This window comes from Acomys minous (assembly GCF_964271855.1).
Source record: "Acomys minous genome assembly, chromosome: 12".
Taxonomy (NCBI): domain Eukaryota; kingdom Metazoa; phylum Chordata; class Mammalia; order Rodentia; family Muridae; genus Acomys; species Acomys minous.
The window spans coordinates 47,227,273-47,240,599 of NC_140493.1; the positions used below are offsets into that span (position 1 = coordinate 47,227,273).

Genomic DNA, 13,327 nt, shown 5'->3' on the forward strand with positions numbered 1-13,327 from the left:
ACCTGCATTTCTCCAGTTGAAACTTTGGCTTGTTTATGTGCGTGTGTGTGTGTGTGTGTGTGTGTGTGTGTGTGTGTGTGTGTGTGTGTGTGTTGGTATGTTTTGGGTGTCACATGTGTGCATGTGGATGCCAGAAGTGGATCTTGGGTGTCATTTCTAGAAATACTGTCTATTATGTTTTACTTTCCACTTACTGGATGTATTCCTGTGTGTGTGTGTTTGTGCATAAGAATGGTGTTGGGGATGGGGTATACGCTTACTGCAGCATGCATGAAAAAATCAGAGGACAACTCTGTGTAGCTCTTTCTCTCCCCTCACCTTTTCCTGGGTCTGGGGAATTGAACTTAGGTCATCAGGCATGTGCAGCAAGCATCTTTACATGCTGAGCCAACCTTATTTTTAGAGATTAGGGTATCTTACTAGCTTGGAAGTTGCTAAGTAAGCTAGGCTGGCTGTTCAGCAGCAAGGCCTGTCTTTTTCTTCTCAGCACTAAGATTTTAGGTGTTTGCTATCATGCCTAGCTTTTTAAAATTTGGGTTCTGAGGGTTAGCCTCAGGCCCCCATGCTCACATGGCAAGCATTTTTACCAACAGAACTATCTCCCTAGCCCAAAAATTTAGTTTATAGAGCCTATATACCCAGCAGACGTCCCTTACCACAAGCTGTGTGGGAACCTGCTCACGTGTTGACAGTGTCACCCCTGGGGGACCAACAGTTCATTTCCTCAGCTATATGCACAGCTGAAGAGTTTCGAAAACAAAAGCTTCCTGTACTGGTTTATTCCCTCAAGTGTAACCAAACATCCATTTGCATGTCTTGATCAATTAGACTAAATCAAATGACGCAGAGACCCTAGCTTGTGCTGTAAGCCATTTGGAATCATGTTGAAAGACGATGGCAGGAATGAAGACAGTGCTGTTATCGTGGCTTCTCTTTCCCAGCATGCCCTAGTGAATAGTGACATCTTCCTGCATGTTCAGATACTCAGACACTCCTGCCACTGGGCGGTAAGGTCCTGGGAGTGCTTAAAGAGCAGGTCACAGCAGGGACAAAATTTTTCTCACATCACAGCAGACCCAGCGCCTGTGTAGAACTGGACAACTGACCCTATCTGGAAATCTGATGGGACTAGTTTAGGGGATCATACATGTTTTTGAGAGGCTCACTCACTCAGAAATCACACGTAGTTTCTCTCCTCTCCGGAATATCGGGGGGCTGATGTCGGGAGATGGGTAGTCATTTAGCACAGCCAGGAAGTCGCTCTCAAGTCCTAGGAAGCAAAGTAGAGGGTTTGGACTGACCAGACACAGGAGGCAATTGGGAATAGGGAGAGACGAAGGTGCTGGGGGAGGGGCGGTCCTCTGGAGCAATGGTTCTCAAATTGTGAGTCACATATAAGATACCCTGTATATTGGGTATGTATATTACAATTCATAACAGCTGCAAAATTATCATTATAAAGTAGCAACAAATATAATTTTATGGTTGGGGGGTCCCCACAGGATGAGGAACTGTATTAAAGGGTCACAGCATTAGGAAAGCTGAGAAACACTACAGTCCCCTACTTTGTGCTTGTGAAACTCTGCTCTCACCACCCAATGTTCCAGGCTTCCTCCTCGTGAGAGTAGCCTGAAGAGAGGCCTTCAGGCCTCTTACAGCCACAAACATGCTCTTCCTACAGGCCTACCTTAACCTTAGTGTTTCTCTGAGGAAAAAAAAAAAAGACCCGAGGTCTAGAAGCTGGAGTCACACCACCTGGCTTTCTTTCAGGGTCTGCCCTGTGCCTACAAGCTTCGGTGTTTCCATCTTGAAAATGGGATGAGAGATGAAAGAATCTTTCCCCAGAAGGATACAAAAAGACTCCTTCTCGGAGGGACTCACAGGGCCCTACTACTCCTTGAAGTGCTTACTACTGGCAGTTAATGGTTTGCCACAGGAAAGGGAGTCACTGCCCTCAATGGTGTGGCCACTGAGAAGTCACCCAAACTCTTGTAAATATTTCTCCATCTATGCCCAGGCAAGCAATCCTACTTAAACCATGTGAGCCACATGAAACAGAAGATAGATAGATAGATAGATAGATAGATAGATAGATAGAGGACAACTTGAAAAGTGTCCACCATGAAAAGGGACAAGAAAGTAGTAGGAGTCAATCTTATCAAAACACACCATAAAACATAAAATTACAATTATAATTTTAAAATCCTTAGTACTATTTTATCAGATGCCTTCCTTCCTTAGGCCCTATGTGTCCCACATCTGTGGTACTTGAGAGAGAGGGTCAGGCCAATCAATTGTGAGAATTCTCCAGGCCTTGGAAGCTCAGGCTCTGTGGTTAAAAACAAACAAACAGACAAACAAACTTGCTTGGAATGGATGGGCACTATGTCATGCCTTTAGTCCACAGGGATTTTAAGTGGGATTATAACTGAGTAAAATGTGAGTACTTTCTGTTGTAGGTATGTCAAAATTTAAATTCCTTAACTTGACACCTGAGACTCTGCCTGACCTAAATTCTGCCTCCCCCTAATATAAGCTTATGCATGTTTGAGACTTTAACGACATTTTTGCAAAGGCAAGTATGCTCTTTGGTTCATGTGAGCCCAGTGGCTACAGAGCTGCAGTGATAAGATGCAAATCTCCTTCCTGATGCCAAGCCACGTTTGCTTCCATCCTTAGTGATTTTCCATAACTCCTGTGCATTGGTGCAGGCAAGGAAGCAGCATGTGTACAAGGGAGCTGGCCAGGCATCAGGGCCCATACATCTGGGCTCCGGCTTATACTTATCCATTTAGTGACTGTTCACTGAGCCTCAGCCCTGAGACCAGCAGCAGTGGGTAAGGCCGTGCCTTTGTGCTTTACAGGAGGCCACATTCTAGATCCCAGAGTCATGTGAGTCATTGTTTGTGCCCTGGCCTCAGTAGAACCCTGGTACTCAGCTGTGCAGGCTGGGTCCCCAGCAAGTCTCTTTCTGTGATGTAGTCACCTGTACTGAGACCCCGGCTCTGACTTCTCAGAGTCTGAAATCCCTACAGGCCAACTTTTAAATCTCTTGCATAGACTAAGGCAGAAAGAGAGAGAGTGGGAGAGGAGGGGAGACAGAGACAGAGAGAGACAGAGAGACAGAGACAGACAGAGACAGAGAGAGACAGAGAGACAGAGACAGACAGAGACAGAGAGAGTAAATGTGAGACTGAGTAACTGAGATGAATGGAGCTTTCAGGAAAGGGGCTAACTGCTAATTGGTGAATGAATCAGAAAGCAGTTATCACAGTGGAATAGCACACGCAAATGTGTTGCTCATTTGGGGAAACTGAGTCATGGACCAAAAGCTATGTAGAAGTTTGCAAGCAGAAACCAAAAGTGAGTGTCCTAATGAGTCATTGGAAAGGAGTAAGGGCTCCCTAGAAACAGCTGGGTCAGACCGGGAAGGTTGGCTCAGTGAAACTACTGGTCTGAGCCTGTGAGTGAATCACTCTGATACTCTGCTTTAATAAAAATGTAAAAAGAGGTTCCTCTCCTTGTTGCACAGATACCACCACACAACTTAGAAGCAGCCCTCAAGTTGGATTGACTTTGAAACCAGAGGTCCTGAATCCTGATAAGGTGCAGAGCCAGCCTCTGGGCTTGAACCCTGTGCAAACTTGGTGAATGCCTATAATTTTAAAAGGTGCAGGTGCACAGTGAGGCACAGGGCAACAGGGAACACTTGGCCATTGAGGGGCCCAGGGTGAATCTTTTCTACAAGTCTACCTAGCTGCTGGGGCTGCTATTCAGAGTCTGGGTGCCTGAGGGTAGGAGACCTTTCATGCCTACCCCCACCAAGAGTTCCCTATCCTGTAGCCATGATGGGCAGGGGGTGCTCTTGAGATAGAAACACATTTTTTTCCTGCCTTGGTGTACCCAAATATGAAACAGCCTTTTACTCACTCAGCTGCCTCATCTGAGAGTGACAGGCTTTTCTCAGGCTTCTCTTGCTCCTCAGACCCCAGAGCCCCTGAAGATGCTGTTCCTCTGCCCAGTCACACTGGCTCAAGGCCCATTTCTCACTCCCGACATCCCTCAGCAACTCCAACCTATAGAAGAGGCCCGGTGCTCTGCTAGGCTTTGCCCAGCGTTCTGCTTTGAAGCAGTGTCTCACGATTGCCCTGGAACATCTATATGACCGTCAGAGTGGTGCCTTTCCTGGCTGTGAGCACTGAGTGGACTAAGAACTTGGGTATTCAGTGTCAGGCAGCCCTAGTCCCAGCCTGGAGCTTGCCAATAAAGGATACTTCAGACAGTGTGTGGAAAACAACATGGCCCTCTATAGTGGGGTCATCTGTGCTATCCCCAAAGTATTCCAGGCAGGGAAAAACTGATTGGCATAGTCCCTTATGAAAAACAGGGTTGAGATGACTCCTGAAGTATGACATTTATAACAAGAACAGAACATTTCAATAGAGCCTATGCCCACCAAGGTGTTTGCGGCTTGATGCGGTCACACTGTATACTCTGGGTTAAAACTGAGAAAAATTATAAAGCTATCTTTTATCATGTCAAAACAAAATGAAAACAAACAAAACACAAAAGCTTATTGTGAATACTAGCGATCCAGTGAGGGAAAAGGGGGGCTCATGGGTGAGTTACAGTTTCACGGTAGCAAAGGCAGCTGCTCTTGGAGTTTCCTTAACAGCCATATTTTCACAATTATGACAGTGAACTATCACCAGGATACCCTTGCACTTGGGTTTCTGTCTAAGGGTCCTTGCAGGAACATCAAATGTGCTCCCTTCCCTTATCACCAGAGACACAACACCAGTGGACAAATCAGAAGAAGTCACACAGCCTGGCTGATACCTCCAGGGGACGTCAGCCTGGCCACAGTGATCAAATTCGATTGCATGGTTCTCCTGATTCCCTCAGCTCTGATACCTACAGGGAAATAAGTAGCCGGGGTAGGGTATATGCTTTCTCTTCAAAAACATCTTCAAGCCTTCTCAGAGCCATGGTGAAAGTTTGAACATGCTTATTTTTTTTTAAATTAAAAAAAAACTAAACATTTTTGACAAAGTGCCGCAGACATTTTTACATGAGTTAGGCTACGTGTTTAGGCCGACTTAAACATGCAGCATGTGATCTGGAAATAGAGTGGGAGGGCGGTCCCTTTTTCAGAGAGCTAAACATTTAGATCCAACCAAATAACGAGTGAGATAGAAAGTGAGGGGCTAAGGGAGGAGGGGCCTGATCAGTATTCAGAGTCACAGCATAAATGTGTGCTGGCCACAAGGAGCCCAGAGCATTTGGAGTCAGCTGGACTGACCCACATGGCACCATGTTGGAGCTCTGCAATTTGAAGGAGGCCTTCTTTTTTTTTTTTTTTTTTTTTTTTTAACTAACTAGAGCTTGGCTTGTTCCCATATAAAAATGGGAACTATCGAAATCTGCCTTGTGGTAGGTTATGTGCGGGGCTGGCCTCCGTGACTCACGGGGCCGTTCCCGCATAGGGTAAACATGCTCTCTCACACGTAAGGCCAGCTCCATCTGGATCATCTCGGTGTTAGTGCTACACGGGGATAGCGATGTGGGGCCATCTTACCACCCTTGGCTCATCTAAACACAAACACCACTTGGTAAGAAGAGAAAAGGAAATTCAGAATACTAATATTTGCTGATACCTGGGGAAAGAGTACAGGCAGGGAACAGAATATACAAACATATGATGTAAGGAAGGGACCAGAGTGGAAAGGAGCCCATACAGAGCTTACTGGCCACACATGTTACCTGGTCCATAAGGAACATGCCTTTGAGGCATAGTTATTCTTCAGTATGTCCTAACAGCTTCTGTTCTAATGCCAGCATCTGCTCATGTAGCCCCATTGGTGGCTATAGCCGTCCCTTCCCTCTCATATTCTACTCGGCCCTATAGGTCACCTGCTCTTATTTGCAGGACAAGGAGGGCTAAACTTGGAGAGTTAATGACATGTCCAGGGAACAGCATGAGACTGCAGGTCTGTGGTCACTGCATATAACTCTCTTTGCACCTTGTGTCCAGGCTCTTCTCAGTCACCATTCTGTCCTCCACAGATAAAGGCCAGGTCTGAGTTAGCCTTCAGAGATGGTTCAGGCAGCCCACGTGGCTGGTGGGTGCAGGGCTAAATGACTGATTTATTTCAACTTCTGCTTTCATTCCCTTTTGAGTCATATCCAAACCCAGTGGCTCCTACAAGGTCACCATCAGGCCTGATATTTCAGTAACTCTGCCAAGGAGCAGCACATATGAGCATAGCCAAGCAGATGGAGCTGTGGGCTGGCTTGGAGGAAGGCTAACCAAGTTCTACTGGTGTGTGGCAGCCAGGTCTGAGGGTCCTGTCATCTACAGGTGTGGACATGATAGGGTGGTCACTTGTATTTTATGATAGTCATTAAGGGTAAAGTGACCCAGAACTTGAATCCCCTCCCACCTAAAGCCATCGCATGTTGGGTGAGTGATATAGAAATGAGGACCTAGGCCAAGATCTGACTGATACTTCCTTTATGGGATCTCACAGTGTCTGGGTCATTGAATCTGTGACCAGGCATATTCCTATTTCGTTACACTAGGCACGTCTTATCTTGGAGCACAGTCTACCCTGGAATATAATGGAGTTTTTAAAAAGGGAGAGAGGGGATATTGGACTTAGTTCATCTAGTTGTTCATCCTCAGTGCTCTGTGATGAGCTGGAGGCCTTTAAGTAATTCTCTTGACCTTCCTGGCCCCAGTTTCCTCAACTGCAAACTGAAGCGGATGGTAATGATAGTGTGACTGGGCTATTATAAGAATTAAGAGTTGTTTTGAAGGAATTTTCAAGTGGTATGCTATTCCTAAGTGAGGTGCATATTTATGCACTGGCTCTTAGAACTGTGTGTGACACACCTCAGGCACCAAGCCACATGAAGGTTATTACTGTCATGAAAATGAGAACTGAAGGCCACCTTGATGACCTGGTCACTCACCTCCTAATGTGCATTAGCTGCAGAGACAAAACTGGCAGTGACCTGGGATCTGCTAGCTTTAGGGACTTAAGAGCTTCTAGGGTCTGGTAGGAAATACAGCCTGCTGTTACTATCTGCCTTTCACCTGCCCTCGCACTTCTGCTGGGTCTGGAGATTTCTGTTTCCTTCCTGCCCTTGCTTTTCTCAGCTCTTTTTGTCACGGATATCAGCCATGTAAATGTAGGTGGAGTGGGTGGGATTTCCACCCTGCCAAGTAGGATGGTTTGCATAGTCACCTGTGACATGAGATGTCACCTAAGGTCACAGTGATGTAGAGGGAAGAAAACGAGTAGCAGACGAGGGGCTTTATTACAGCGGAGTAACTAGGTTGTCTTTATCAGGGAAATATGTGTTTCCCCAACATCCTGGGAGGCCCCCGGTTTTAATTAATTCTATGCTGTATGCATGTGGCCCAGAGGAGGCGTCTGAAGTTTGCATGGACTGGGAAATTCATCATTTGCAATTCTGTGAGAAAGTTGCCAGAGTTGCCATTTCCACTGCATTCACACTTGGGGGATGTTCACACTTGAGGGATGTTCACACCTGAGGAAGGCTCACACTTAAGGGAAGCTCACACTTGTAGGAAGCTCATGCTTAAGGGCTGGCCATGTAGATACAGCCTACTGAGGTAGCTGACCTCAGGAGGAGCTTAGTGTTCCCACCCTCACTACTAAGTCATAGTGAAGTCCCTGAGAAAAGCCATGGACAGCTGGGGGACTTCTCCTAGATCACAAAGCTTTAAGGATACCACTTGGGACTCCATGGAGTCGGAAATGTGTACTATTCCCACCAAACTGACGATCTCTTTATGAAATTGGTCCCTAGGAATTACACTGAAGAAGAATATTCTAGAAAATTTACTTTAGAAGGAAGCCACATGCCCAGGCATTCATTGTTGTGGCATGCTGGAAGGAGTTCCTAAAGTCTAAAAGAAGTCTTTTGTCTTAAGACTCCTTGAAAGCCTCCTGCCCTGAGCTCTCTGTCACCCAGGCCATTAGGGGAAGCTGTTGCCATAGACAGGCACTGCCTGATGAGAGCCAACTAGAGCAGCAATAACCTGGCACCTTCTCCCTCACTCAGACAGGTGCATGAAGAAAGATAAAATCAAATCAGGCCTGACAACAGAAGAAACTTTTCAGGACATGGCAATGATGTGCCTATGTGGATTAAACCCTGGTACAGCCCTGGGGAATTCTCCTAAACCAACAGTCAGAGGGGAGACCCCTCAGCCCCCTTCTTAGGGGGTAATCTCCTGCCCACACAATGGAAAAAGAAAACATTACTTCATGGCAATTAGCATTTAAAAAGTAAAAGCAAATTGGCAAGTCCTTGGAGGTTGGTGTTTTCTGGAGGCTTGTTCAAGCATACAGGCCCCTCTGGCCCGGCTGAAGACTGGCAACTCCGCAATGGATTTGGGGCAAGATTCACTATAGTGCCAGTTCTCTGATGCACTTGCAACCAGGAGTTGGTTAGCAAAGGGCCAGTCTGCGGAGGGCAGGAAGGAGTCAAGCTGGGCTGTTGTGCATGGGGCAGCCCATCCTGAACTGCATGTGGGAGGTAGAGGCCTGGAGGACACATAATCTGTCCACTTTATGGTCATAGGCATCATTCTTTCTGTTTTCTCCTTTAGGAAAGGAAGTGTAAAGATTGAAAATCAAAAGTGTTTAGGAGTGCTCCTGCCTTTGACTTAAAAGGGCATAGGGGTAGGCCCTGCCCCTGTTTACAGCTGGCATCTGAAGGACCATCACACTGTATAGCAAAGGCAGCTTCTTGGTTCTGTTTTGGAGGAAGTAAGAAGCCCCTTTGTTAAGGCGCCACAGGTGCCATGGAAAGTAGGGTACCCAACAACAGGTCAGCACATCTTTTGTGTGAAGCCCTCGGTCAGCAAGCACGATGGCTGTCTGAACTCTATGAAACTGCCCAGTCCAGTGCTATAGCGCACAGAGGAGAGACACTGTCATCTCTTCTAGGAGATGACCATGAGGCCTTGAGTGTGATGATACAAGGAGGAGGGAACACAAGAAGAACAAGGCACAGGACACCTGTGGCACTCCTGGGCACTCCTCGCACGCACACTGTCAGCTACCTTCCTTCTGACTCCCTGCAGCACCAACACACAGCTCTGCTAGCCGGCCTGATTTAAACTTTTCAGAAAGAAAGATTAGGGTGTTAGATAGGACGCATAACTGACCCTAGAGATCAGTGGACTCCATCATCAGCCTTGCCTTCTGCCCGCTGATGTCCGCTCCACCCCATGGCCAGTCATTGGAGGACTCTTCGTAACTCTGGAAGTCGGCCTCAACCTTGCTCCTTGCCACATAGCTGAATTTGGCCATCCTGATTAACTCACAGCTCCTGTTTCTCCCCTAGAGTTTGGGTCTATTGCATCAGTCACCAGACAGAAGGTTCTTTTATCTTCAGCAGGATGCCAGGGAGCTTAGCAAAGGGGCCCTGACCACATACCCCAAGGCTAACTGTGTGTATGTGTGAGGGGGATGGGCGTGGGGTTTGGGGGTAGGATATAGCATGGACTGGCCAGCACGGTAATTAAAAGCCCAGTTTTCAGAATGAGATAGTCTTGGGTTGGGTCTCTGTGAGGAGCTAATGATATGATCTGCATTTCGTTTGTGAGCCTCCGTCTTCCCAACTATAAAATAAAAAGATAGAGCTTACTGATCTCAGACTTCCCTCTCAAAATGACAATAATTTCACCCTGCCTAGCATCCAATCCCTCCAAATGTTCATTATTAAATATTTGAACCACAAAATGAGGGACTGGTACAATGCAACACCAGTACCCACTGCCTCAGTTTCAACAGCGCCATTGTCTAACACTGTCTAGCGTTGTCCAGGTTGTCCTGTGGGGTACTGCAGGACTGTGTTAAGTATCTCTGCAGAGAAGTCAGACTTACCTTCAGTGATGGGTAACGGCCTCTCCGTGGGTGGAGGTGTGGATTTCATGCTGTTTCCCATCTCTCTCTCTTCCTGGGCTGTGGACGTTACTGGAAACCTGCAGTACAAGAGACACACACGCAGACTGAAGCACACCCAGAGCTCCCTGAGTGGAGAGTGACCTAGTTCAGAACACATGGTGCATCATTTCTCAGGCAGCCTGCTTCTTGAAAGGCGGCTGTTTTTTAAGTCAAGATGCAGTTCATGCGTGTTGGTGACAGAGGCACAGCTCAAGTTCTTTTATCAAGGGGATGACAGAGAAAAACCACAGAGAAGGAAGTTGCTAGCAAGTGCTGTTGGTGGCAAAAGTTTCCATTCCTCCACGAGCAGAGCAGGGGGTGCTGGGGAAGCTGAGCAGTGTCTTAGGTAGCCCCAAAGACGCTGCACTCGTAAACTCTAGCCAACAACCCTCATGACCCAGAAATTTAGAACACACCACACTTAGGAGCTGAAAGGCTTCACAAGCTGAAAGGTCAGGGCCAAACCATGGTGGGGCCATTTTAGTTTGATTCTTTTTTTGTCTGTTTGAATTTTCACACCCATGTTAATAAAGGGTTGCAAAGGCCAGGTTCATGACTCCACCCTTTGCTTGGTTGGTGTGAGCTGTCCATGCTGCCTAACACAATCACCTCTACTGTAGCCTTAATCATAGCAAAGCCCCGTGGCCTTAAGGAAATAGACTCAAAAAAAAAAAAAAAAAAAAAAAGGAAAATGACTGATCCCAAGTCACACACAGGTGAAGGAGCAACATCTCATCTGCCTCGTCCTAGAGCCACACACACACACACACACACACACACACACACACACACACTGCAATGCTGTACTTCTCACTTATGAACTGATTAACCTTTTCTTGCTGATATGGAGGGTGATGGGGCCACTTTTGGATGGTTGCCACAAAACTGAGATAAAGCAGGTGAAACAAAGCATATGGTCTGGTTGGAGGTCATCAGGTTGACACCCGTTCAAATGCAGGGACTTTGTCCAAGTATTTTGAATAGAGAAGAAAGTCTTAGAGACTCTGGGTCTTCCAGGATGGTGGGAGCACAGAAAAGTTGGCCATGAATATGGACAGAGTTGTGCTCATTTTAGGGGACAAGGAAAAGAGACTATACGATGTCCAGACTGGCAGGAAACATACTCCAAACAGAAGCGTATTCTACCTGCTCTGAGTGTACAGCTTGGGTCAAGACCTCATTACTTTGAGACCCTGGCTTCACATCACATCTCTGTTCTCTGCGTGTGCAGCCATTCTCTAGGCACAGGTCCAGCCTCTCATATGCTGAGAAGACCACATGTCAAAATAGTATTTTCTACCCAACCTAGACCACACAAATTCAGCAACACAGCAACCTGTAGGGTACGGGATGTTTCTCCCTGTCACCAGGTAGCTGATGGGGACCCTGGTTCTCTCTTGCTGTACATCATTAAGGGAGAAGACTGAACCATAGATGCAACCCTGGGAAAAAAAAACCAGCAGAATTCAAAATTCAAAGTACAGCTTTGACTGAGTGAATATGGCTTTTGAGCTACTGTTAAGCTTGAAATCTCAAGTCCTGTATGCACACATTCTCAAAAGATTCCTGCTCTGAGAGAAGGCAGAGGAAGGTCTGCACTACATCTCAATTTTGGAGGAAGGGAAGTAGGAGATGGAATACCTCATCTATTAAGAAGCAAAGAGAATGAAAAGGAATTTTTATTTCAAGAGTTCTCGTGTTAAGAGTCCTCAACGTTTTCATGGACAGTAAGTGTATGGTCTTACTCCTTAAAATGTTTTTAAGTACAGGAAGAATAATGACTTAACCCATCCCCTGCCAGCAGACTGGAGAGTTCTGGGCTTTTAATCCATACCTAGCTCTGAGCCAAGGGCCTCATAAAGGCAAGACCTACTGACCAGACACCGTACATATGATGCCATTCAAACTCTTCCCAGTATTCTTCCTGTTCTTCTCAACTGTTTGTGAGCTGTTTGAGGAGCCTGTGTTCCTAAACTCCAGAGAGAGAAGGAGACAGAAAAGAAAGGAGGAAGGGAGAGATGGAAGGAGAAAGAAGGAAGAGATAAACGGAAGGAAGGAAGGAAAATTGGAAGCTTACATTTTTTTTTCAATATAAGGAAACTATCGTGCATTCAGAGAGACAAATCCGAAGTTGTGCACTGGGGAGGGGGCAGGGTGAGCTGACCCTCCCCAGCCTGCTGCTCTTACCTCACTTCCTGGGTCCTGACATGTTATGCTCTCCTGCCTTCTCCTGACAAAAGGGCTGAAGATCTCCTTGAACCACCAGCATCCCTGTCACCTCAACAGCCCCATAGCATTGCTCACCACCTCATAGAGCCTCCACGAAGGAGTTAACTCCCGACTTACGAGCTTTTATTTGAGAAAAGTGACAATGCCCAGAAAGAGGAGAGCTGGGGCCTCCCTGAGGAAATAAGTGAACAATTTGATTTAATCTGTGACAGTTTCCTACAGTGGCTAGAGGTGGAGAAAAGGTGTAAGATTCTAATTGCTTCTAGGAACAATAAGAAAAGGGCAAGAGAGAGCTGAGTTAATTAACACTGGCCCTGCCTATCCCTGCCCTGCCCCCACCACTACTTTCTCTGTAGAAGGCCTCCTCCAGGTCCTGGTGGAAGGACCACAGTGGCTGCCTTCTTCTCCCTCCACTGTTGAGGCTAAAGATACTTTCTGTGTGGCCTTTAGCCTCAGTGTCCGCTTCTGAAATAGGAGATAACGGGAGAGGAACTCTCTCCAGAGAGTCAGCCTTTAACCCCACTTCATTCTAGCAATCAAGACTCTGTGGCTCTTGGAAGATTATTAATAAGAGAAAAGAGCCATCATTTTTTATAAAAAATCCCACTGGAGAGAGAACAAATTCTGTCCTTATATTCTTTGGGATGGAGGGAAGGTAGGTGGCACATGCCAGGCTACCTTCTCACCAGCATCTCTGGCCTAACTGCCTTGGGTTCCCATGTAGAAATGCCATCTTTCTTGACCTCGGACAGCATACCCTCTGCTGTGGTCATGCTGTCCTCTAGATGACACTGGACAGTGCACGCCCAGAGGGAGGATATATCACAGGTCTTTGGGGGAGCTGCCATAAGGAAAGTGTTTATATGTCCAGCAATCCTTCTCCGTTGGTCTTTTGCCTGCTCAGCTCCAGCCCCTTCCACTGTGGGTTTGCATCGGTGCAGGGGGTCTGACAGCTCCTAAGCTTTTCCACTCTGCTGGCATCCCACAGTAGAACTAAGTGTATTTCCTACATGGCACACTTACTACCCACAAATGCCCATGGATAGGGAGGTCTTCTGTGCCCTTTAACGAACATCAAAGAGAGAGAACATCAGAAACTTCAACCAAGAGTA

General features: G+C 46.7%; 2 protein-coding genes across 3 annotated transcripts in view; one reads left to right on the forward strand and one right to left on the reverse strand.

Moving 5' to 3' along the window:
- Positions 1-13,327, forward strand: part of TG (thyroglobulin) — a gene marked incomplete at its 5' end in the record, with an annotated part of 180,634 nt that overhangs the window by 119,342 nt on the left and 47,965 nt on the right. The window lies entirely within an intron of this gene.
- The window catches only part of SLA (Src like adaptor), a 53,071-nt gene that overhangs the window by 12,499 nt on the left and 27,245 nt on the right, over positions 1-13,327 (reverse strand). Inside the window, exons 3-4 of one of the 2 annotated variants that reach the window (XM_084747921.1) lie at positions 9,927-10,024; positions 1,171-1,270 (exon numbers count right to left, since the gene is read on the reverse strand). In XM_084747921.1, coding sequence (XP_084604047.1) covers positions 1,171-1,270; positions 9,927-9,987 — 161 coding nt within the window. In that variant the 5' untranslated portion in view covers positions 9,988-10,024. Of the gene's footprint in view, positions 1-1,170; positions 1,271-9,926; positions 10,186-13,327 lie in introns of those variants that run through there. The other variant, XM_084747920.1, reaches the window with a different exon arrangement.